The sequence below is a fragment of the Brachyistius frenatus genome, unplaced genomic scaffold, assembly GCF_029030835.1.
Source record: "Brachyistius frenatus isolate BFR_SWC_R1_liver_20210118 unplaced genomic scaffold, ASM2903083v1 Contig_321, whole genome shotgun sequence".
NCBI classification, from domain to species: Eukaryota; Metazoa; Chordata; class Actinopteri; family Embiotocidae; genus Brachyistius; species Brachyistius frenatus.
Window position 1 is genome coordinate 280,001 of NW_027210920.1, and position 27,694 is coordinate 307,694.

A 27,694-nucleotide genomic window follows, 5' to 3' on the forward strand; every position below is an offset into this window, starting at 1 on the left:
TCCAGAATGTTTGTTTACCTCATGATGTGACTGCAGCTTCTGCCCGAAACTAAAAGCAGGAAAATACTTTTTTTCATTATGAAAATTAAATCTAAAGTCATTCCTGTGAACTTCAAACTGCACTTTTACTTAAATAAAACTTCTGTTGCGCTCAGAGCCCCAATTACAGAGAATTACTGCGGACACGGAGACTCGCGTCCATTTGGTGTCACATGACTCGGACGGCTGCAGCCCCGCAGATCTGCTGCCTGTCTGCCTCACGGCCGCGGGCCGCGACCAAAAACGCCTTATTTGCACCGCCCGCCTCATCTCCCCGGCTCCCCCGTGCGTGTCTGAATTGCGGCCTCGTGGAGATGAATTTGATCAATCAGATCAATCAACAGAGATTACTATAATCCCGGAGGTCAGAGAGAGGGCACCGGACCACGCAGAGTTCACCTCCCGCTCCACACTCAGCCGAGCAGGAGAGGAAGGAGCGCGTGGAGTTGAAATGTTTGTTCGGCTCAGGTGAACACGGAACCTCGTTCCTGGACTGGTTGTTGTTGTTGTTTTACTTTTACAACAACTTATTTCAGACGCTTAAAAAGCTGAAAGGCCGCAAATGAGTCCAACAAACTACAGCACGCGCCTATTTTTTTTTTTTTTAAATTTTTTAAATAGCAGAGCACGTGTCGTCACACAAGCCTGAGGGGGGGGAGGGGGGGTAAAATAAATTGGTATGAATATGGACCCCGAATCGCTACTGCGTGGTGGTTAAAAAGGACGCGACTCCAACAAATAACTAATAACAGGTAGCTTGTTGGAATAAATGCTGGGGGAGGAGGGGGGGGGGGTAAATGTATAGGCTGTTGTAAACATGGCTGATTTGACCAGCGTTTTTTTATTTCAAAACATAGACATGACATTTATCATCCACATTAAGAGGCAGACTGGCCTCCTCTTCATGATCAAATCCAAATAAAACGGATTCAAACCTTTTCAAACCTTCCTGTGGTTCCTCTCCTTCTGACGACGCTTTATTCCTGCTGCCGATCGGTGGAGGCGAGATTCACAATAAAGGCCAAATTCATGTAAAAAATGTTATATTGCTCACTTGACAAATAGGATAACTGAATTTCCTTTAAATAAACTGAATGGAAGAGAATTTGAACGAAATGTTCTTTGTAATAAATATGAATTGTTTTTGATAGAAAATGAATCGTTATTACCGATTAGAACCGCGACTTTTAACTGTACTGACTATATAAATAAACATATTAAGAGTTTAAATTCGCAGCCTATTGCTTATTTCGTTTAATAGCTGCTATTAAAGACACAGACGAAAAAAAAAATCCGAAATCTAAAATACTGATCATTTTATTTTATACTTTAAAAACAGATCATAATTGATATATATATTTATAAAATAATAAATAGCCGATATAATTGGCGCTAATACGTGACACTTTTGAGCTTTAAATAATTATCTGTCAAATTAAGACAAAGGTTTAGGTGCACAAATAGTGAACTAAAGTCTTTGTTTTATCATTCATTTTCTTCAACCCACCTGGAGCGCCGAGTTGCGCCATATTTATACCAAAACATCCCGACAGGTGAATAATTCACACTCGATTTGTCCTGCAACAGCTCATAGTTTATTCATGTGGCCTCTGCTTCGCTCCACAGGAATCCAAACACCGCCACTAATTAATAACTGGCCAAATTCAAAATAATAAAAAAAACTATTTAAGAGCTGAAGGCCTGTAGATAACTTTGTTATTATAAAAATGCAGCACTGACTTTAATTAAAATGACTGAACTTTATCATTCGTCCCAAACGACCAATAAATTAAATCTAAAATAGTTTGTAGCTGATTTGTCCGACTTCAATTTAGGACACAATCTGTTGGAGAGATCGTTTTTCTCTTCTGAAAACAGTCTCTGAAGACTTTAGTTGAAATGAATTAAAGTAAATTTATTAAAGTTGAAATTAGAGTCATGTTGGAGGATATTTGTTGCAGTATTGTAGCATTTAGTGGTATTTTATTCGCAGCTGGTTTTGGAGTTTAAAATGTGTGGTGATGAATTACAGAGAATTAAAGGAGTCTCACCTTCAGTCTGAAGTCGCTGCATCCGCTGTTTGCATCAATAAATACAATGAAATAAGATTCCAGTGAAGTTGTGAAGCACACTGTAACTCCTCCTGAACACTGTGGCCCTCAATATTCATATAATGTGTATTTGAAGTCGTCCAGCAGCTCAAACTTGTCTCGAACTTTGTTGTTTACGGGACGTCTTCATGTCGCTCTTCACAGCAAGTGGTGGCTGAAGGGAAGTGTTTTATTACAGCAAGTCAAATCTCTGCTCAAGTTTAAGTTTAAGTTTTTGTTTAAACCACATTGATACAGAAAAGCTCATAAAACGCAGAATTTTTTTTAAATGACAATGCAACAGAATTTAATGAGCCTTTAATAGGAATTCTGATCTTAATGAAAATGATAAAAAGTGCTAAAAGTCACTGATTTACAAACAAACAAAAGCAGATGGAGTTAATCCAATTAGGCTCAGACAATTTCGCAAAACTGCAGCTGAAGTGCTGTGAAGCTTTAAACCTTATTGAACATAACGTGAGCTGAAGCGTGACACGCCAGGGCCTCATCTCAGTGTCCTCAAACATCCACACTTTAGTGCACATCAAGTTGCTGTTTAAAAGGGAGTTCATGCAAAAACTGAAAACTGCTGCACAAAGATGCTTCAAATGTACACAAGTTAAAGCTGAAATCCTCCTCAATCCACATTCATCTCAAATTATCTTTAGTATTTTTAGGATCTTCTCAAAATGATGTATATTTTTTCGTCTCCATTTGTTCCAAACTACTTTGTTTGTAAGACATCGGAGGGTTGAAGGGACCTCCTGCTGGAGGGCTGTTCAGCAGCGTAGACTGCCCCCAAGTGGTCATGCCACGAACTGACAGACGACACAAAGAATAACAAAAAAACCTCCAACATACACACCTATTTATTCATTATTGACATTTAAAAAATACAAATCACACACGGGGAGCAGGTGTCAACAAACAGATTGTGCACTAGTGAGCCAGAGACTCTACCGAGCTGTGACGTATTTCCACACAAGCAGACATCAAATGAATCTATTCAACCTGCGCGACTCCGACAGCTTGTGGTCTAACGAGAAGAGAAGTTACACACTGAACCGATTCCTTTAAGGCTGAATGCAGATACAGCTCTAAACACCGGGACCGGGGGGGGACGGGGGGACGGGAAGGAAACAGGTTTTTTCTTCTTTTATCTTTGAAAGGGGAATATAAGGAGACGGCAGTGCAGCAGATCACAGCTGTTGATCTTTAAGCACAAAGAGTAAATGAGGACGGACTCAAACACACCTGTTGGATTTAAAGGAGACTTGTTATGCTCCTTTTTATTTATTTATTTATTTATTTATTCTGGGACTCTATCAAAGTAGCTTTCACATGATCTTCTACTGGCCCTTCATGCAGCCCCTCACTTCATGCTCTTGTACCCCCTGCCTCTTTAACCCCGCCCCCCCTCCTTTCCTTAAAAAAAACACTTTCTTCTGATTGGCCAACTTCCAGGAAATCAGTGCTTGACGCCCCCCATGTGGAAAAGTAAATAGTAAACCTGCTAAAGGAGATAATTTCTCTTTCTTTACAGGAAATGGAAACTTCGTGTCGGAGTCTGATCCGAAACACGAGAGTCAACGACGGGAACGTCAGCAGAAGGACGTCTGTTGGGTAAATATCACTCTCACCTGTTTATTGTGACGTAATTCAATCACACATCGAACATAGTTGTTTTCATATATTCCCTCTAACGTGTTTAAACAGACCGTAGTTTGACAGGCGTTTGGCTTGAACACGTTTGCTGGAGCATCACTGCTGTTTGGTTTAATAAACAGACTGAACAGGTGGGTGGGCGTGTCCCGGTACTTCCTGCATAGAGCACATGACCATATATAGATATCAGAGTATTCAGAGCACAGACTGGATATAAAAGTGTGCATTGCTTCCAGGTCTGATAAATGAGGCCGATGCCTTAAACTGCAATACCATCGAGGGCCACTGGGGCCACAGCTCCATAGATTCCCAATTTAATGCCTCATGAAATACAAAGTCAATAAAAAAAATAAATGTATGTTCTCATTAAATCACCCCTTGTTCGTTTTCTGCTTCATCTGAAAACAATCCCATCAGTTTTTAGATATTAGGCTTAAAAAAAGGGGCATTTTTTTGCCCCGGGGGGGGAGGGGGGGTGTTAGTTTGATTGACATGCCTGGGGTGCAATCAGGTTTTTGCTATTAGTGGGCGGGGCATTTTGGTCATCCACCACCAGCTCCTCCACTGATTGCCCATATATGGTCACTTCTGGCTAAAAACAACACAAAATGGCACCGGCCAAATTCATAACGTCACTGCTCAAATTAATTACTTTTACATACATTTACCTCCTTATTTGAAATGTTGGCCTTATTTTATATGAACACTGCAACATTATTTATGACAGAAAATACAGAAGAGCATAATAGGTCCTCTTTTTCAGTGTCATACTGGACTGTTGCTGCTCTGATCCCAAAAATGTACATTTGGTGAAAGAACTCAGGTCACTCAGAACTGCGATCTGTCTGTCTGATGGTAAAACAATAAAGAGAGAAACAGGACGGTGCATTGAAAGGCACTTGAGTCGCATATGTGTTTCTGAAGGCTTCATGAATTCAAGCAAAAAACCAAAACCAAAACATCCCTAAACTTTGGAGCGGGAAGAAAAAAGCTGCCAAAAAAACACTTAAATATCTGAAGATTACTGTCACTGTTGATCTGCTGCTTGTTTGATTGATAAATGGGTTAATAGTTTGGAGAAAAAAAAACAACGATTCAAATCCCAAATACTTAAAATTTGCAATAATATAAAAGAAAAACGCGCAGAAAATCATGAACCAGAGAATGTTTCTGCTTGAAAAATGTCTGAAATGAAGAATTGATTCAGTGTTTCTTTTGATAAACAAATCGATTCATTGTTGTTGTTGTTGTTTTGGATGTCCTGAAAGGCAGTCTGGGAAAAGTAGAAATAATATAAACAGGGCAGGTTGGGGTTAAGAGTGTACAACAGAAATGTCAGTTACAACTCCTGAAATGCATTTAACATAAAAGAAACTGAAGATATATGGACGTTTAAGAGCCTTTAGATTGGATACTGTGGTCTGCAGTGCCCCCTTGTGGTGGAACAAAGGTGCTGCATGCTCAACATCAATATCAATCTTTTTAGTTACTCAGAGCCCTTGTTTACATCTAAGTGGGATGCAGTTTGCACATCAGGAGGAGAGTGAAGTGGAGCACATGTGTGCGGACTTCAGGTGGAAGCAGAGGTTTGAGGTTTTAGTCGAATCCCTGCCAGTCGCTCTGCTCAGAGTCGTACTCCAGCTCCATGCCGATGCAGCGAACCCCCTCCAGCAGCATGGGCGTGCCCTGGTGACGGTCTGGACAGACACAGATAAACCACACATGATTTATTTGATCCGAGACGTTCTCTGAGCACCATTAAGTTGTTTTAGTGTTGTTGAATGCAGCATAAGAGACTTTTGAGAGGAAATTTCTTACACTTGCAAACAAAAATCAAGTTTGATATGAACTGAGAATGAAATCATCCAGATTATGAGATCTAATTCTCCGAGTTTTGTTGGTTTGGGTCACAGATTTAAGATTCTGGTTTGATTCCCGGCCAATGCACATCACTTTATTCTTTTTCTCCCCCACGACCTTCAAATATTGAAGAATACAGCTATGATTATGTAAACACACACACAGTGGTGTGAAAAAGTGTTTGCCTCCTTCCTGATTTCCAATTTTTTTGCATGTCTGTCACACTTAAATGTTTCAGATCATCAAACAAATTTAAATATTAGTCAAAGATAACACAAGTAAACACAAAATGCAGTTTTTAAATGAAGGTTTTTATTATTAAGGGAGAAAAACAATCCAAACCCACATGGCCCTGTGTGAAAAAGTGTTTGCCCCCTCCTGTTAAAACATAACTTAACTGTGGTTTATCACACCTGAGTTCAATTTCTCGAGCCACACCCAGGCCTGATTACTGACACACCTGTTCTCAATCAAGAAATCACTTCAATAGGACCTGCATGACAAAGTGAAGTAGACCAGAAGATCCTCAGAAGATAGACATCATGCTGAGATCCAAAGACATTCAGGAACAAATGAGAAAGAAAGTAATTGAGATCTATCAGTCTGGAAAAGGTTCTAAAGCCATTTCTAAAGCTTTGGGACTCCAGAGAACCACAGTGAGAACCGTTATCCACAAATGGAGAAAACATGGAACAGTGGTGAACCTTCCCAGGAGCGGCCGGCCGACCAAAATTACCCCAAGAGAGCAGTGACGACTCATCCGAGAGGTCACAAAAGACCCCACGACAACATCCAAAGAACTGCAGGCCTCACTTGCCTCAGTTCAGGTCGGTGTTCATGACTCCACCAGAAGAAAGAGACTCGGCAGAAATGGCTGCATGGCAGAGTTTCAAGACCAAAACCACCGCTGAACAAAAAGAACATTAAGGCTCGTCTCATTTTTACCAGAAAACATCTCGATGATCCTCAAGACTTTTGGGAAAATACTCTGTGGACTGATGAGACCAAAGTTGAACTTTTTGGAAGGTGTGTGTCCCGTTACATCTGGTGTAAAAGTAACACCGCATTTCAGAAGAAGAACATCATACCAACAGTAAAACATGGTGGTGGTAGTGTGATGGTCTGGGGCTGTTTTACTGCTTCAGGACCTGGAAGACTTGCTGTGATAAATGGAACCATGAATTCTACCGTCTACCAAAACATCCTGAAGGAGAACGTCCGGCCGTCTGTTCGTGACCTCAAGCTGAAGCCAACTCTGGTTCTGCAGCAGGACAATGATCCAAAACACACCAGCAAGTCCACCTCTGAATAGATGAAGGAAAACAAAATGAAGACTTTGGAGTGGCCTCGTCAAAGTCCTGACCTGAATCCTATTGAGATGCTGTGGCATGACCTTAAAAAGGAGGTTGGTGCTGGAAAACCCTCCAATGTGGCTGAATTACAACAACTCTGTAAAGATGAGTCGGCCAACATTCATCCACAGCTGGAAAAGACTCATCGCAAGTTATCACAAACGCTTGATTGCAGTTGTTGCTGCTGAGGGTGGTCCAACCAGTTATTAGGTTTAGGGGGAAACACTTTTTCACACAGGGCCATGTGGGTTTGGATTGTTTTTCTCCCTTAATAATAAAAACCTTCATTTAAAAACTGCATTTTGTGTTTACTTGTGTTATCTTTGACTAATATTTAAATTTGTTTGATGATCTGAAACATTTAAGTGACAAACATGCAAAAAAATAAGAAATCAGGAAGGAGGCAAACACTTTTTCACACCACTGTACATTCATTATTCACAGTAATAAAAATAGTACTTTGACCGTATGGGCTGAGAGAAATGATTAATATCAACACTGGCTCGATTCCCGGCCAATGCTAATTCTTTTTATTCTTTTTCTCCCCCACAACCTTCATATATTGAAGAATACAAACACATACATTCATTATTCACAGTAATAGATATAGTAGTTTGACTGTATGGCCTGAAGAAATATAGTATCAACACAAATATATGTGCAATTCTGATCAATAATTGGTGCAAGTTTAAAAAAAAAAAGCATCTGTATTTTACAAGACTGATGGCCGAAGCTGCTGCACAATGTGTTTTTTTCCTCCCTCATTCAGTCACTGATCTGATTGTAACAGCCGAGGTGGAGGCAGAGCTTAATCCATTGATCTGGGTTTCATCCAGGCCTCAATTACACACTGACATCTGGACAGATGTTCAGGCCATGCTATGAGAGTAAAAATAAACGCTCACCAACACAGCCACCATTCATCCCCACACACACACACACACACATGCATGCGTACAGAAACACACACACTCAGCTATATTTACTCAGGCACAGATGGAAAAACACGGACGGCCCCTTCACCTAATTCTCCATCTGCTGACACAAATACCAAAATCTAATTCAGTCTCTGATTTAAGTGGAGAAAATGTAAATTGATTACAGCCTCTGGCCAGCAGGACACACCAGGACAACAGTCGCTTCATTACTTCCACACACCTGCACCTATTAAAAACGTTCATAATGTGTTTTTATTATATAAAAAAACATCTGTAAACTAAATCTAATCTGGGCTGCTGGCCACGGACTTTGGTGTTTAGTAGTGAAAGAACTGTGATCTAAACGCAGAGTCACCAGCAGGAGGCAGCAGAGCACCAACAAAGATTCCACCTGTTCAACTTCTGGTTTAACAGTCATTTCTCTCTGAGAGCAAAACAGGCAGAAATAAGAGACACAGGTCCTAAAATGCAGGTTTTACATTGGTTTTAAAGGACTTGCAGGTGAAACAAACTGAAACGGATCATTAAACTACCGATAAGAAAAACAGTCTTTTTGAGAATTACCAAAAAATACACTGAAGTATAAAGTATTTATACCATAAAAAAGTATTTGATTTTGATCATGGTCAAATAATTCGTGAATATTTGCTATTTCCTTTATGTTATGTGATGGTGAATGAAAGATCTTTGGATTTTAAACTGCTGGTCTGATTAGAGCAAAAAAGATTTCAGACATATCTGACATTTTATGGACTAAATGATGAACTGATTAAATAAACATTTGTTGCAGCCCAAGAATTAAGATAAAAAGAGCAATAAAATGTTCCATTAAAGTGGCAGAAGCTGTCTTAAAAGGCACAAACTTCCTTTTATAATATCAGAGTTTCATTATAATCGTTTGTCGGGTTAAATCTCCAAAATCCTCGAGTATTCCTTTAAGATTTTATGAGTGGAAATTATTTTTAAATGTTCTCCCAAATCATTCATGTTTTTCCAATAAGAAGTCTAATTTATATGTAAATATAATAACTTCTGTATTTCTCAGTGTAGTGTGGTGCGATATCGACTGCTCATAGAGGAAAGCACAGAAAACAGATTATTATCATGTCTATAGTGTTAAAACAGCCTCACCCATGACCCGGGCGTGAACTTTGACCTTGACACAGATGTCCTCGCTGGTCTCGCTCAGCAGCAGCACCTCCTCGCACAGAACGCCCTCCTGCTGGGCCATGTACTCGCACGTCACCCTCAGACCTCCTGCACACGGGAACATAGATCGGGTTTCCTCCTTTTTAGCCAACTTTGACAACACACACATTTCCTTTGTCTCCGGCACGAGATGATGTTTTTCATACGAACAGTGCTCGAACAAACCGTTACGGGGAAAAACATCAACACAGCAGAGTGAAAGTCATGAATATATAAAGGTCCCTGAAACATGAGAGCATCACGCACATTGACAGAGTGTGTCCTTACACGTCTATAAAAGCACCTTTTTTTCTTCCACGTCGGCGCCAGATGTTGGAGGTGACGTGACGAGCGGTGCGAGTTCAAGACAAACACAGGAAAAGATATTAAAGTTTTGGTTCCTGTGATTTCTCGGAGATGGATTGCTGCTCGAACACTATCTGAACTGTCTGCTGCTGTAATCCTCGGCCATCTGCTCGTCTGCAACGACGAGTTTCACTCAGGAGCTCAAATAAAAACTGCGTTTGCATAACACAGTCTGAGTGAACGTGGCGAAATAATAACTGGCTCGTATTAAAACTAATTTAAAGGGGATTTTAGTGATGAACTAGAAGAGAGATCTGACAAAAAGTGGACGCAGATTAAAATGCAACGTGCTGAACACATAAGTCTATAAAGTGCTGGAGGGGTTAAAGGTCAGGGGTCGTCTGTGGATGTGGTCATGTGATGCAGGTGTGCTGCTGTCGTTGACCGGCCTCGTCCAGATGTGCTGACGCAGCATCAGTGAGATTTATCTGTGTGAGTTTCCTCGTTGTGTCGTGAGCTCACCTTCCGGTGCCGCTGTGATGTCGGTGATCCGGAGGTGTGGACTCGGTACCGGCGCCGGACACACGTCTTTACCTAGAGCCGGGACCTCGGGCAGCGTGAACACGATTTCATAGCGGTGCTGCGTCTTCAGGAAGCCGACCTGGAGGGGGGAAGTATTTGGAGGGTTTAGGAGCTGCTGTATCCATCTGTGACCACCAGGAGGAAGAGAGAGGTCATCAGGAGGTTTGTCTTCACACTGCATACTGTAATCTATTATTACAGGTCTATAGAAGAGTATTCCTCTAAGTCCAAGTCCTCTCATTAAAATGATTGGTTATTGCTCCGGTGATCCTGATTTCAGCCTGAAGGGGAACGAAACCAAACAACCTTCCAGTAATAATCTGTCAGTTATTCATCGATCCGTCTTATTCCACCTGCGACAACAGGCTGGAGGCCGAGACGCTGCTGCAGCTCCAACACGTAGAAATCAGCAGCCGGCAGGAACGTCTCTGTGGATGAGATGATATCTGATGTTTGTGGAGGCAGATGGTCTGAACCGGTCGGACCTCCGAGCCCGGTTCAGTCGGAGCTTCTCTTCCTGTTAAAAGGGAGTTTTTTTCCTCCCAGTTGCTTGTTGGAATTGTTGGATTGCTGAGTGTCTTTATGTAATGCTGTAAAGTTCTGTTGTTAAGACTTTACTATGTTCAGAGCCATGAAATAACTCGTTGTTATAAAGATATTGAATTGAAATCTTTAGCGTAGCCATGTTTGGAAGCAGCGGAAAATGAATCAACTCTTTTCAATAATCAATGAACAGTTTTAAATCAAGTATTTTAAAGGCAAATATTCTGTAGTTGAAGAATCGTCAGCCTGCATAGTGCAAACGTCTAAAGGAAGAGTACAAAGAGAAAAATTCATGAGGAGGAAGCATCACAGCGAGGAGGGAGGAAAGCCTTACAGAGGAGACGAGATGAAAAGAGATGAGCAGTAAAACCCCGCCAGCTAACAGCTGAGGAAACACAGAGAGGAAACACAGAGAGGAAACACAGAGAGGAAACAGAGAGAGGAAACACAGAGAGGAAACACAGAGAGGAAACACAGAGAGGAAACACAGAGAGGAAACAGAGAGAGGAAACACAGAGAGGAAACAGAGAGAGGAAACAGAGAGAGGAAACAGAGAGAGGAAACAGAGAGGAAACAGAGAGAGGAAACAGAGAGGAAACAGAGAGAGGAAACACAGAGAGGAAACACAGAGAGGAAACAGAGAGAGGAAACACAGAGAGGAAACACAGAGAGGAAACACAGAGAGGAAACAGAGAGAGGAAACACAGAGAGGAAACAGAGAGAGGAAACACAGAGAGGAAACAGAGAGAGGAAACAGAGAGGAAACAGAGAGAGGAAACACAGAGAGGAAACAGAGAGAGGAAACAGAGAGAGGAAACAGAGAGAGGAAACAGAGAGAGGAAACAGAGAGAGGAAACAGAGAGAGGAAACAGAGAGAGGAAACAGAGAGGAAACAGAGAGAGGAAACAGAGAGAGGAAACAGAGAGAGGAAACACAGAGAGGAAACAGAGAGGAAACAGAGAGAGGAAACAGAGAGAGGAAACAGAGAGAGGAAACATAGAGAGGAAACAGAGAGAGGAAACACAGAGAGGAAACATAGAGAGGAAACAGAGAGAGGAAACACAGAGAGGAAACAGGCAGCGAGGCAAGTCGTCTCTACAACTTATACAACAATAAATCCATGTAGATCAACATTAGAAATCATTTGGAGTTCATGTGTACTTTACACCCTTTTAGCTCTGTTTTGGTCTCTTGGTTGGAATACGTGGCTCTTTAGCTGAATGTTCTGCTGTGTTCAGCAGCTCGTTGTTGACTTTGTGTTGAAAATAACACAATGACAGAAGTGAGAATGAACCCAAACAGAGAAATGCATGTTTGCACTTTGATTTCCTGCAAATTGCTGAGTCAGCTTTTCTCTGCCAGCTCATCACTACAAGCAGCACCTCTCTCACTGGATCTGCTGTTAACAGAGAAAGATTGATCAGTACTGCTCCGAACTACCAATAATTCCCTGTAAATCCCTGTTTGATTTCCCTTTCTAATTTTATGGCAGTGTTTCTGGGAGGCAAACAGACGTCCTTTATTCATTAACACTTAAATCAGGTTAGTCAGTAATGTGATTACAGATAATCTGTATGTGTACACGTACCGACGCTCTGCACGGCAGCACCTCGGCTGAACTTCACGAACGCTGGCCACCACGGCCATGAGACAAAAAGTTTGATAATCAAAAAAACGTGTCTTCCTCCAAACTCTGCAGCTCGTTTCATCGTTTTAATCAGAAACAGTGAAACACGCTCGCAGGAAGAATGATGTGTTGTTCCCGCCGTCCGTACGGCCGCTGTACGCATACCGCTTCCATCCCACACACGCCCACCTCGTCCTCGGCCTGCCTGCCAACCCCCCGGCTGTTGCTATAGCAACACCAGCCCCCCACCCCTCATCTCCTCAGCGCTGAACGGTCCTCTTCGCCCGGCACGCCTGAAGAGCTGAGGGACATAAACTGGAGCCGATCTGTGACGGACAACTAACCCGAACCCGAATGAATTAGTGGCGTCACTTGGAGGCCAAGTTCCACCGAGCAGACAGAAGAAGAGCGACATGAACAACTTCTGGATTTGCTGTCTGTTAAGGCCGATCTGTAGCCCGTGTTTAGTGCTCTTGTATTCAGGCATATCTACATTCGTCCTAAAGGAACGTCAGAGTTGTTTGTTGAACTAAAACGAGAAGGTTGGATTTATTTAGAGGCCGAAGATGAGAAGAAATACCTTCTAGTTATTCTGTAATACTGACATAAAGGATTGTGGGACAAACTCAACCTGCAGGCAAGAAATCTTTTCAAAAGCTGTAATGAAAGTGTGAGCTTCAGTTTCTCTGCCAACCACTTGAACAAAAACAGATCCATCCCTTGTTGCATAAATCACGTCCTCTGTTGGTGTTCACGTCTTTTCTCAAACATTTAGCTCGGTGCTTTTTTTGCTGCTTTAGCTACTATTTGTGGACAAATGTTTTTGTTCTGATCTTCTTTGTGTGTCCTGATCTGACATCTAAAAACCCAACGAGGCATCAGCAGCTCTTCGAGGCTCACATCAACCATTCATCATGTTCAGAGGGAGTTATGACTGTTTAGCATGGTCACCATCTTAGTTTGGCATGTTTACATACATGTAAACCCAACGTACAGCTGAAGCCAATAGGAACGCCATCAGGTTCCCAAAGCTAATGACCAAACTTTAACATGATAATGGCGTTGGATGGAAAGTTGGAGGATCGTCACATTTATTACAATTTGTCCAGAAGGGTCACGTGAAGGTCCGAACCAATCTTCACACCAATCCATCTGATAGCTGCGATATTTTACTCCAAACCACGACTTCATGGCGGTGCTACGGGAAAAATCTGGATTCACAAACAAACCAGTGTTATTAGCCAGACATGTATTTGTGCTGTAAGGCTCTGCCTACATTTCTTCCAACATGTTCACTGCTCGTAACGATGCAATAGTGAATAATACAAATTCACAAAGAGAAAGTCATGAAAAACAGCTTCTTGGACGTGATACGATCAAAGAGCTGTAAAACACAACAACAACAACAACAAATCTCTAAGAAATAAAAGGGCTCATTGGAAGGAATGTTATTATTATTTATGAGTATCATGATCATCATTTCAGTTGAACTCTGTGGAGCTGAAGGTTGGTGGTTGCTGATGACCACCTTCCAGACAGACAGCGAGTTCTTATCAGAGGTTTTTGTGCCTTTGTTGTTCTTTGACTTGAGGCTTTAAGACCCGACAGCAGACGAGGAGTCTGATATCATTGTTCTTCGCCTTTATAGCCGACAGAGGAGATTAAATGGTGATGAGAAGACTTTAATCTTCTGCTGGATGCTTCACAAATAAGATCTATCAGTTCTCACACTGGATCAAAGAGTTATCTCCCAACATCATATCCACCACCAAACATGGAGTCCAGGGGAGTCCAGTCCAGCGCTGAATTGACAATTTAATTGCATCTTTCTGTCCATTTTATGACAGAATAAGCCTCATCATAGTTAAATAATACAGCTAATGAAGAGGAGAAGCAGTTTGTTGGCTGCAATGTTTAAATCCATGATCTTTATGGCTGTAGATGCTCATTGAAATAATAAATAAATGGTTCTCTATAAATAGTTGAACCGTAGAAGACGAAGAGGACGAAATGAGAAACAAGCTTCAAATGAAAATATGATGTTTCTGTTTCATCCAGCTGGTTTTATACATATGAATAGAAAAGATTACGATGAAAGATTGCAGCTCAATAAAAAAAAAAAAAAAATCACAATCAGGTGATTGTGCAGTAATCGTGCCTCGCTGATCCGCCGCAGCCAATCAGAGCACGTTCAGGGTCAGAAAAACAAGCAACATATTTATTGTGTCTGAACAATGTTGTTTGGTTTAATCAGAACTGAGTAATGTTGCTGGTTTGTTTGAGGTTGGTTGGTCAGTCCTGTGCGATGCCTCAACCCCCACAACAGCTGTCCTGGATCCAGGAAGCAGACAGACATTTCTGACAACTGAGCTTTGGGAAAAAGGACCAACATTATCTTGTAAATAAGTGGTTTCCAAAATATATTTCCAGTATATCACTGAAACTCCTTCAAACTAAAAGGATTCCTGTCAGATCAGATTCAGATGAAGTCCTTTAATGCAGTGCAGAACATTTACATGGTTGTATTACAGGAAGGACTGCAGCCCTTCTTCAGCTGCCACATTACTGTCACTCACAACCTCAGCTGGCAAGTAGGGACACAAACTTTAACATAAAATTGCCTTATTTTGAGTAGATGGTGTGTTTATGAAAATCATTATGATAATAATGATTACTAGTTCCATTTGGGAATGAAATCAGCACTAATCTACAATCTAAACTCAAACAGCAAATCATCTGTATTAGTGTTGGAGGATATGATCCTAAAATAATACCACAATATTTTAGGATATTTCTGCAATAACAATATTCTTGACACGATGATAAAATACTGACAAATATTTTCTTACTTTCAAGAACACACAATTACCACAAAATCAGTCTGTTAAAAAACAAAAACAACGAGACCGTGATCGACCATCTCAGAGGTCTAAACTGTAATTTGACCCTCCAGGTTTGAGTCCAGTTCTCGTAGCGTCCTCTGACACAACTTGTGTATAATTTTCATTATTGACGTGATTGCTTGAAGGCTCAAGTCCCGCTGCAGCATCACACCGCCCCTGTGGTACCATCGTTCCTGCTTGTCAGGTCATCACATTACAAAAGTGACAGTAAAATGACACTAACAGAATTATCTCGGCTGCTTTGTGTCAATCAGAAGAAGCGTCTTCCAGCTGAGCCGCTGTTCACATGTGGCTGCGCTGGGATTGGAAATCACATGGACGATAAGAGGGCGTCTTCTCTTTGGGGGGAAATCACTATCAGAGCCGTGAGGGGACTCTCAAACCAACACACGGTGGACCAACAGGACATACGGTGGACCAACAGGACACACGGTGGACCAACAGTGGGTGGACCAACAGTGGACCAACAGTGGACCAACAGTGGACCAACAGAACACACGGTGGACCAACAGTGGACCAACAGTGGACCAACAGGACACACGGTGGACCAACAGTGGACCAACAGTGGACCAACAGGACACATGATGGACCAACAGTGGACCAACAGTGGGCCAACAGAACACACGGTGGACCAACAGTGGACCAACAGGACACATGATGGACCAACAGTGGACCAACAGTGGGCCAACAGAACACACGGTGGACCAACAGTGGACCAACAGAACACACGGTGGACCAACAGTGGACCAACAGGACACATGATGGACCAACAGTGGACCAACAGAACACACGGTGGACCAACAGGACACACAATGACAACATGATGGCAGCACTGTCTACTTTAACGCTTCCCAACATGTCACCAAGAAAACTAAGAATAAGGAAAAAGATGAATAAAAAGATCTTAATCTAACGTAGCTCACAAGCTTAAACCCACCTTGACCATGAAGTTGCCGTCTTCCTCCGGAGTCACCATGACAACGGAGTCGTGCAGCTTTTCGTCAAAGTGGACATGTGACGGGGCTCCGGCGGCGGGGGGGTCCTCTGAGAAGCGCACGCCTCCCGCCTTCGCACAACCTGAGGCAGAGACAGATGTAGAGAGCTGTTGAAGACGAACACTCACTGCCCCCCAACCCCACCACCACCACCACCACCACCACACACTACACACTACACACTACACACTACACACTACACACTACACACTACACACTACACAGCCAGCCGTCTCCTCTCGGTGATGTCATAGACTGGACAGGAGAGGATGCTCACATCCAGTAAAGTGGAGGAAACCCATTTCATGAGCCAAACTTGTAGAGTTTCTCCATCGTGCAGTGGCATCGATCGGCCCCACGTTGGTTTCTCAGCGTGGATCAATGACCCCGAACATGCAGCTGAAGCACGTTATTGCCCTTCAGGTTTTAGCACTATCTTATGACACCGGTATTTATTGTTCTCCTGCCCAGGCGTTCGTTCCCCGAGTGAGAGAATGGAAACTTCTTCTCCAAATAAATGCCCTCCCTTCCAAAAAAAACCCGTTTCTCTGAGATAAACAAGTTGTCCAGATTTCCCTTCTGAGGGATTTAAGCTTGGTTTCAGAGCATCACTTTCCCAGACCCTCGCAGTGTAAAACATGTGGAGTCACTAAACAACAAGACAGCGATGAACAGAGATAAATAAAAGAATATGAATAAACAACCTTTAAAATGTTTAGTAAATATGTTATTAATAGGAGCTGGTGATTTAAGAAGCGCTGGAACTCGTCCATTACGTGAAATTGAATCCCGTTTCCCATAGAGACTCTGGATGATGGCTGTTTGAGTGCACGTCCACCTCTGAGATTACCCAGCATGCACAGTGTTTATTCCACAAACACACAGTTCCCAGGCAACGTGTTGCTCATTACTATTACAATTATTCTTGCTTTATTCAAAGAGCTTTGTTTTGTAGCAACTAACACCGATTTCCAAATCTATCGAGTCGTGTGTGTTAATAGATGTGTTTTTAAGTCCCGAATCACGTCTGGAAATTAAAAATAAAGTACTAAGAAACTGAGGAACAAAGTTTGCAGCTCTGAAAATATTTTTATTCGAAAATTAAAATATTTCAATATCGGCTTCTCAACGATATATGAATTGTTTTTTATACCAATTTCATAATTTAAAAAAAAAAAAATTCACACATTACAGTTCACTTTAGAGGTTGTTTTCTTTAATTGCCAGATGTTCCCTGAACGCCTCACATTGAAGTCATCACTACAATTTACAGATGTTCCCTGAACGTTTCACATGCTAGATGATACTAGCAGACAGAGAAGCCTTCAGTCGCTGCCGGACACACTTACTTATACTTATTAATTATTGTATATGTGGAGCCCAAGAACCTCTCGCCGCCTTGACCAGATGATATCGTAACGATGAATCTGTAATTTCTAAACAAAAGCACGTGCCATCTGGATGTTTGGATGAAATCAAACGTAAATGGAACAACCCAGTATAATCATGAGTTCCAGATACACTGGGGTTAATATTAATAAGACATTATGTCTAATGGCTGCAGCCTGATTAACTGAACACAACGCCGCTGCATTACATGCAGCTCAGACCGTTTACTGTCCCACTTGGGCCTCGTTCCATTAAACTTTCATTCAGACTCATATGAGAGATTAGAAATCCTTGCTATCGGCAATCTGGGTCACAATAATGAGTTGGGGAGTTACATCATGTTCCTTATGTGCAGGATCGCTGCGTAGAAATGGAAGATGAAAATGAGGAATTATCTAAAGCTCCATAGACCAAAGAAAACAGCAGAAAAATCTTAATATTAACAATATCCCACACGATAAGCAAAAAGTAAACTCACTCTGAAGAGAAGTTATTACTGCCGTGATCCTAGACAGCACCAATCTCCCAAAGTCGCTCCCAAATCCAGATAAAAGATGACGGGAGTCAGACCAGGTCAATATCTGAAAATGAGTTTTCTTATCTGACTTCATTTGAATTCAGAGTTCCAGTTTTAATAATGAGTCTTTCCCGCATCAAGATATCCAACATGTGAATATAGTGATACCTGTTAATAAAAAAAACCCGAAACAATCCTGATAAGCAATCCATGTAAAACTAATTTATTTGATGACAATAACCAAGAAGCACAGTGTTAGTTTGGTGTTTGACTTCCTTCAGTGAACCTCAGATTGGACACAAATCCATTTTAACTAAAAATAAAATTATATGACACATTACGATCCAAATCCTGAGTCTTCATGCAGTTCAGAGGGGGAGAGTGTAACATCGCTTTTCTTCTGTAGCTACAATTAACAGATGTTCCCTAAACGCCTCACATGCAAGTTAGCGCTCAAAGTTGTAATTTACAGAAGTTGCTTAAACGCCTCGTATGCAAGTTATTGCTAGAAGTAACACATTTCCATAAATGCTTCAGATGCTCAACTCGGACAGAAATTAGTTTGTGAAACAGCGTTCTAATGTTAAATTTAATCAAGTTGAAAATGATTTTATCTCTCATCTCAGTCGAGGCTCATTATCGGTAAACGCTGTGTCTTTATGTTTACTCCTTCGTAAACGAAGCAAAAGCTTTTAAGCATTTTAAGGTATTCGTTCGGAGGTAACCTTGGTATCAAAATTTGGTCCCGAATGGCTTTTTCTTTCATTCTCAACGGTACCGAATAAATTCAGTCGGCGTCATAAAGTGGCGTCGCTCGGCACCAGCAGCTGCTTACGTCACGATTAAGCTTCTCTGTTTGTTCAATGTGCGCCGAAGGAAGATGATGTTTTGTGTCATATTCTGATATCCTTTTAAATATCTATTCATCTATTCCCGAGTGCACAGAGCTGAACACGTGTCTGACTCATCAATCAGAAAACATCCCAACGTCACAGCACCAGTGAAAGTGTTCAGTGACGACATACCAAGCTGCACTTTTCCCTTCAGAGAGGAAAATCCCTCCATTTGAAGACTTAAAGCTTTAAGTTAATTATCAACATCACCAGTTATTTGAAGTTATTACTTCCAGAGGTTCATACAATAAGGCTCCATTGCAGTCTAATTACTGGTCTGAACAAAAACAGCTGATCACCACCAACAGTTTAAAAGCGCTCGTTCAGATACCTTCAGGAGTTTGGTTTCATCCACTTTGACTCAATGTGAGAAATGATCCATTCAAGAAATGTGATGTTAGTGAACGATGAACGATGCTCAGCTGTTCTAACACGTATGTAATGAAAGTACGTACAGAACAAACAAACTGTCGAGCAACACATCAACCTCGTTGTGCAGAAATTCTGCCTGAAGATATTTTCATACTATAAAGCACATGTCCCATTAAAAAACAATATGCTGAACAGTCCTGTTCTTTCACTGCAGATACATTTTATTAATTCTAGTGAGTCCAATGGTTATTATACATAATATAATGTGTTATTTATCTCTAAACTTTATTCATGGCCATCAGATTTCACTATTTCCTCTTTCTTTATGAGAAATCCTGTTTTTTTTAATCAGTAAATCAGAGGCACGGCAAATTCGCTTTATAGTTGTAGTTTGAAACAGAACACGGTCCCATAATTTATTTAGATATTGAACCAGAATCAGAAAGACAATTCAATGAAGGAAGAGGAAGGTTTGAAGATAGAGTTGTTTGTTATTGACGGGACGGTTTTACCAAAAAACATCTTTATGTGTCTTACTGCTGTTTTTATGTAAAGAGGCCTCGTGTTGTATTTCTGATCACAGAATGATATTTTCTAACATCCTCCGATCGTGGGAGGGTTTTATGTCCATTTGTTTATCACCTACACTGACCCGGACTCGGACCAACAACCTCACAGATGCATGTGCGCACAGAAAACAGCACGTACACGTGCTCAACTGGCTTATTTCAGATTAATCTATACTCTGTCTCGTCGCTAATCTGCCCGTCAGCGTATTCGTTACGTCAGGCTGTCGGCCGGCTGCTGGCAGGTTTACAACCAAAACCATATTTGGTTTGCATCGATGCAACATCTGCAGGCTGCGTCCAACACGGCAACTGATGTGAATGAAATATGTTTTCAAAGCAACAACCAAACTCTCTGCTGCCTTCATGTTTTGATGAGTCTCTTCGGTGTCTGAAGACGTCAACCCACCTGGGACTCCAGCGTTTTGCTCTCATCACCTCATTCAGCAGCTGTTTCTCTATTCAGTTTAGTTGTGAGAACGCTGCCGGCCATCTTTAAAGGGAGATTGAAAACATTCATCTCCGGCTCCCCTTCTGCTTTTGCATCTTTTCTACTCACCGAAACCTCTCGGCAGCCAGTGGACGTACGTCGATAACAACACCTACGTATGTTAAACTACATAAACGTACAGAATAATCACTTACAAAGACAGTTTAGGGAGATTGAGTTGCTTTAATCTGCAGTATGAAATTCTGTCTTTTTTCCTGTTCATACTGAAAATACTGAGAAAGAGTCCATAAAAGTGTTGTGGATCTTCAGAGAGATTAGCAAATTCTAATGTTCATATGAGATGAGGGAAGACTTCAAACCAAAGCAGTGAAAGCTTCAAAGCTTCTTTCTGCAATACTTTTATTTCCCTAAAGGTGGCAACGCACATCCGCCTCTACTCTTGAGACATTTCAGTCCATCTCTGACACACTCGGGTTAAATGGCATCGACAGGACGTCGGTCGGGAGGCTCCCTTCACACCAGCCGTCACTCAGTGACCTCATCAGAGACAGCGAGGAGACGAGGCTCATTCACGGGAGAATAAAGACCTAATCAATCATTGTTCTGGCCTGCCTCTACATAAATCTGTTGATATTAAAGCATAAAAACACGTCTTTTCCCAAGACAACAAAGAAAAAAAAAGGAAAAATGGATTGTGAAATGAACATTTATTGATTATCCTCCCCGGAGTTCCTCCAGATTGGTGAAAAGGTTCATTTGAGGTTCTCAATCACAATAAATTCTGATGAATTTTTTTGTTTATTTTATGAGTCCGTCCCTTCTAAGAAACACTTCATGTGGGGGAAAGATTGAGGAAACAGGGTGTGGAGCTTTAAAGATGCTGATCACTTCCTGGCTTCTGTGTATCTGCAGTAATTCTTCTATAAACCACATGACACTTTCTGCATTAAACGTACTGGTAAAGTTGTTTCCTTTCTGTCACTACCTCTTTCACTTCCCCAAAAGTACAAATGGATTCAGTTTGTTCCCACATGAGTGATTTATTCACGAGAGCTTCAAAAACAAACTCCTGATCCGGAGACACATTTCGTTCCCGTGCTGCACATCAATCGACTGACTTCATACCTCCGAGACATTTAGAAATACCTCTGAATATTACGAGGTAGTGAACAGATAATAAATCCCATAATAGAAACTCACTCTTCTTAGCGGCGGCCATGTCGCAGGATTTGGTCCGTCAGACACGCTGTCACAGCGTTGTCATGTCAGCAGTCTGACCTCAGAACGACCCTGCAGAACACAGAGAGAAGCTTTTATTAATATTTAGGGAGCGGGAATCAGAGAAAACAAAAGGGAATAATTGGATGAACAGACGAGTGCTGGAAGATGAGGAGAACGGTGAAGGTTTGACATGAGAGTGGAGAAGCAGGGAAACAAGCACTCTGCACGCTGCTTTTCTTTCTAAATCCACAAACCCGCGGTGAGCCGGTATTTCAGCTGAGAGCACAGCTGTGCAGCACGAGTGAAGCACCAGAGACTTCAATTAAAGGAAAACAACAAAACAGTTTATAGGATTAGCTGAGAGATGGAGGGGGGGGGGATAACACTCATCATATCTGGTGGAGGTGCTTTTTTTTTTATAAACATATAGAAAATATGCACCGTGTTATAGTAGAAAACATGTGAAGTGACAGACTTAGAAATCGGCCTCATATGCAACGAAGCTCAGACTGACTGACTCACAGCAAAGCAGTGACTTCACAAAGAAACAGGTGAAAGCTTTTCACATACCTGCCAAAGCGTTTTTAGAAGAAACTGGTGTGCATGCGAGTCGTGACACAAGTAAAACGTTTTTATAAATCCTCGTACAATCAGGCAGCAAATAATGCTGCCAAGTAGAAATGCATGACTGCTGCTGCTTTGAGAAAAGTGAAAGTTTGTGAGAACCAACTTTTTTTTTTAAAAAGAGACAAACTGCTGAATTATTATTGTTACTGCTGTATTTTTATGACTCATGTTGTTTTATTAGCTCTACAGGAGAGTGTACAAATTCTCACTGTCACCACCTTTTTCATCTCTTCAGTCAACATTTATTGACTTTTTATTTCAATAGAGGATCGGAGGAGTTTTTCATCAGGAAGCAGCTCAATTTTTCTCCCTTGTTTGCCTCCACATCTATGAATGGACTGAATCTGTGCTGCGGTGATTCAGAAATGTTGTCACTGTGGAACCAGAGCGTAATTTAAGATTTTAGTTCAGCCGAGGTTCAAAACAAAAGCGCGGCGACGGAGTCGGTACTTTTCTTGCTGCAACTGTGGAGCGAAGAGTGTAACGACCGTGAAACAGAAAACGTACAGAGTGAAATCAGAGGACGATCCGCTTTTAACCAAAACCCACCGAAGTGGGTCGCTACGATTAGAAAACCACCGATGGGACTGAAACGCCTGCAGCTGTGGACGCGGTGGTGGTGTGACACATAAAGACGCACGACGTGATGGAGACGCAACAGTTTTGCAAAATTTCAGGTGTTTATATAAATGCTCACATCAAAAATCACTACCTTATGCAGCTTTTTTTTTTTTAAGGATTACGCCTGTTCAACACTCTGGGTGTTATTTTCATAATCTTGGCCGTTAGAAATAATTAGATTGTGTTTAATTTAATCCAAACTCTGGTGAACCAAATTTATGTGCAAGAGAAGAAACGGTCATTTTAAATCCATTGTAAATATCCATCAGCTTTAAGAGCAACTTTCTTCTTCTACTCTCTCAACACGCAGCAGGTTTCCTGTTTATGAGGAATAACTGGAGAACTTCATGGTGAGCTCCAATTTCAATAATCTGCCAAACAGGTTGGTTTGTTGGTTTGTTTGCAGCCTGTTGGATCATCTGCCTTCGACCATGTTTCTTACACTGTTATGGTGTCACTGTGGTCCAGAAACTAAATCTGATAAAGTTCTGTAAGTATATAATCATTATTATTATTTTAATTCACAGAAAATATGTCGAAACCTACAAAAATAGAGCCCAGGTTGTATTTATACAGGATTATCTTTTAAGTCTCTAACTTTCCTCAGTTTCCCCTGCAGCGATTTAAAAGGTCAAAGATTGTGTCGTGAGGTGTCACTGGGTTATTGATTTAGAGGTGTAATCCAAAAGAAAAAACACAAAGGCTACAACCACACACTAATTAATGATTACTTATAAGCATTAATTCATCGAGCTGTTGCTGAATTATGAAACAAACGTGATACTTCAAAGGCTGTTTTTGCTGAACTTAATTTACATGCATGACCACCTCATGTAAATCCGGAGCCCAGCGAGGCTTCGTTACTGCCGGCTCACAAATTAAAAGTACCGAAGCCACAGGGAGCAGCAGCAGGTAGCCGTTTCCTGCTTTCAATTACCTGTTATTTTTTTGGGGAGAAGTGATTTGCTCTCCGTCTCCATGTGAGACCGGCGGAAATAACAGTCAATGTCTTGTAATACCACCCCGCACCTACAGAGGTGATAGTGAGCCACTGTAGTATCCAATCTCCCCTCAATCCAACATCAGAGGAAGAAGTAGCGTACCGTAACCAAGCAACAACCAATAGTGACGTCACCCGTTGGTTTGTGAACTGACGTTCGTAAACCTCGAGTTTAGATTTTGTCTGTTGCCATCTTTCTATTTAGGAGCAGGAAGTGACCATATTTGGACGAGCTGGGAAGGAACGAGTGCTGGAACTGACTCAATCTGATTGGGAACTCCAGGACACTATGCCCCGCCCACTTATAACCTGACTGCACCACAGACCTGTCAATCAAACAGACACGCCCCCAAAACCAGGTCTTCTTGAATCTTCTTTTCTAATGAATGAGGGATTATTTTCAGATGGACCTCCAGAAAACTAAGAAGAAGGAGTGACTTTAGCTAACAACACCGAGATAACTGATGGACACATTTTATTCACTTTGGATTTGATGAGAGAAGTTGAATGGGAGTCTATGGAGCCGGAGGCTTTTTGGAGCCGACCTCTAGTGGCACTCGCTGGTATTGCAGCTGAAGACTCTTCTGGATCAGAACCATTTTACAGACCTGAAGCTACGAACTCTTTTATATCCAGTCTGTGATTATAAACTCTTGTTAGAATGAACGGAGCCGAAAACGCTGGAGTGAAACTCGACGCTGCGTTTTGTTTAAACTGCCACGTTGTTAAAGCTAACGGTGGCGATAGTAGATAATTACGCAACGTTACTGACAGATGGATGGTTACTGAGATGGACCTCAGCGAGTTATCTACCAACATCAAGTCATTTTATGAGGCAAACAAACCAGGTGTACTGACCTTATTTGGACGACTCAAAACCGACAAAACAAATATAAAAACCTTCCACGTGCTGATGTATAGTTTTAGTTTTGTTTTTGTTGATCCAACCTTACAATCATCAGCTGGAACCAGCAGGGCAAGAATACCCCAAGTTCAACCAAACGCAACTACAGGAGCTCACCGTCGCCCCCTACAGCACAGAGTGGTATTACAAGACGGGACTCTGTTAAACTGTTTTGTTGTTCATAGTGTATGAAAGTTACACAATAAAGCACAACAACAACACAACTCCTGCAGTGTGCAGAAGGAACAGATCCTGTTTGAACAAACACGTGAACACATGAATCCAGATGAGCTGTTTCACCAAGAACTCCTTTTCTCCGAGTCAGCTGTTTGATATTCCGGTTAAAACGTCAACACCAATGTTTCATGTGTTCTTTGGGTTCTGCTCCTCTTACCTCACTTTGCTTCCTGCAGACTGAAGTTGCACATTAACCTGAACCGACGACCCAAAGCGCGGCGGTCCGTGTTGGACGGAGCAGCACAGCTATAAACAGCACGAGCTCACAACACATATACCTCCTCCTCCTCTCTCTCCCTCCTCTCTCTCCCTCTCCTCCTCCTCCTCTCTCTCCCTCCTCCCTCTCCTCCTCCCTCCTCTCTCTCCCCCCTCCTCCCTCCTCTCTCTCTCTCTCTCTCTCTCTCTGCTCTACTTTCTCTGTCGGACAATTTCCGCATCTGGTCACGTGCTCCGGTCGGGCCTCCTCGTGCTCCGGTCGGGCCTCCTCGTGCTCCGGTCGGGTTTCCTCGTGCTCCGGTCGGGTCTCCTCGTGCTCCGGTCGGGCCTCCTCGTGCTCTGCTTACATCCCGGTTTTGTGTTTTTTTGTGTACATTTAATAAATGCTGCGCTCCTGGCGACCCTCCACACCGCCGAGGAGTGACGTCAGAGCCGGTTGTAAAACAGCCGAGCCTCCCTCGTTCCTCCTCAGACACTATTGTGGTGCGGCAGCGCCACCTGGTGGTGCTTTTTGTTTTTACGAAGAGTACAATTAAAATGCAAACAATAAAAATAACAGATAAAAAAACTTTGGGGGAAAAAGTATTAAGAATAAAATAAATACCAATAAGTAAACACACACACACACACACACACACACACACACACACACACACACACACACACACACACACACACACACACACACACACATGGACGGACAGTGGACGGACAGGTGGAGGACGGACAGGCGATGGACGGACAGGTGGAGGACGGACAGGTGGAGGACGGACAGGCGATGGACGGACAGGCGACGGACGGACAGGTGGAGGACGGACAGGCGACGGACGGACAGGTGGAGGACGGACAGGCGATGGATGGACAGGTGGAGGACAGACAGGTGATGGACGGACAGGTGGAGGACGGACAGGCGATGGACGGACAGGTGGAAGACAGAGAGTTGGAGGACAGACTGGTGGAGGACAGACAGGTGGAAGACAGACAGGTGGAGGACAGACAGGTGGAAGACAGACAGGTGGAGGACAGACAGGTGGAAGACAGACTGGTGGAGGACAGACAGGTGGAAGACAGACAGGTGGAGGACAGACAGGTGGAAGACAGACTGGTGGAGGACAGACAGGTGGAGGACAGACAGGTGGAAGACAGACAGGTGGAGGACAGACAGGTGGAAGACAGACAGGCGATGGACAGACAGGTGGAAGACAGACAGTTGGAGGACAGACTGGTGGAGGACAGACAGGTGGAAGACCGACAGGTGGAGGACAGAAAGGTGGAGGACAGACAGGTGGAAGACAGACAGGTGGAGGACAGACAGGTGGAGGACAGACAGGTGGAAGACAGACTGGTGGAGGACAGACAGGTGGAAGACAGACAGGTGGAGGACAGACAGGTGGAGGACAGACAGGTGGAGGACAGACAGGTGGAAGACAGACTGGTGGAGGACAGACAGGTGGAGGACAGACAGGTGGAAGACAGACAGGTGGAGGACAGACAGGTGGAGGACAGACAGGTGGAGGACAGACAGGTGGAGGACAGACAGGTGGAAGACAGACTGGTGGAGGACAGACAGGTGGAAGACAGACAGGTGGAGGACAGACAGGTGGAAGACAGACTGGTGGAGGACAGACAGGTGGAAGACAGACAGGTGGAGGACAGACAGGTGGAGGACAGACAGGTGGAGGACAGACTGGTGGAGGACAGACAGGTGGAAGACAGACAGGTGGAGGACAGACAGGTGGAGGACAGACAGGTGGAAGACAGACAGGTGGAGGACAGACAGGTGGAAGACAGACTGGTGGAGGACAGACAGGTGGAAGACAGACAGGTGGAGGACAGACAGGTGGAGGACAGACAGGTGGAGGACAGACAGGTGAACTCGACTTGTTTTTTCCCGAAGCTTTTTGTCTGGAGGTCGAGCACGATGCTGTTAGCTCTGATGTTCGCGGATAAAGCTAACTGGCCGAGTGACGTCACGCCCAGCTTCACGGTAAGATGGTGGCTAAAATCAGAGTAACTCCATTATTAGAGTTCAACACGTTATAAGTTGTTGTGTGTTGTTTTGGTGAACTACTCATGTTCATGTCCGAGTATAACGACCTGCTCGTGCTAAGCTAACAGGAGGCCTGCTGCTAGCTCATCCAGTCGACGTTGATTGGTCGACATGTCAGCGACCAAACCTTTTGTTTTGCCATTATTTACATTTGTTGTTGTTGTTGTCAGACATACCATGTGACTTGGAGCAGATGACGGCAGAATTAAAGGTAAATTAATCCTCTTTTACACTTTTAGTCAGAAAACCCCGATGAACTGTCAGAAGACTCATCACAGATGGGTTCAATATCATGTTCCGTTGTGAAACTGATGGATTACTCCTGTAAACTTGTGCTGAAGGTTTTATTTATTGTGTGGATTAATTAATAGTAAAGCTAACGGTTTAAAATAACAGCAAACCATAGTTGGGAAATTCATCTGTCACTAGTTTAAATATACAAAGGCAACACCACAAGCTCAGCACGGCCTCCGGCTAAGTTGGAAAGGTGCTGCCCCAGTAGAAATACATCGGAGGACTGCTTGTTTCCCACATTGCGAATT

General features: G+C 42.7%; 1 protein-coding gene across 1 annotated transcript; it reads right to left on the minus strand.

Moving 5' to 3' along the window:
- Positions 1 to 3,533: 3,533 nt before the first annotated feature.
- Positions 3,534 to 25,170, minus strand: LOC138635650 (adipose secreted signaling protein). Its single transcript, XM_069723243.1, has 6 exons — positions 25,044 to 25,170; positions 21,477 to 21,566; positions 16,031 to 16,170; positions 9,961 to 10,099; positions 9,076 to 9,201; positions 3,534 to 5,491 (listed from the first exon to the last, which is right to left on the minus strand). Exons 2-6 carry the CDS (start codon positions 21,493 to 21,495, stop codon positions 5,391 to 5,393), a joined length of 525 nt encoding a protein of 174 aa, XP_069579344.1. The 5' UTR covers positions 21,496 to 21,566; positions 25,044 to 25,170; the 3' UTR covers positions 3,534 to 5,390.
- Positions 25,171 to 27,694: the final 2,524 nt, after the last annotated feature.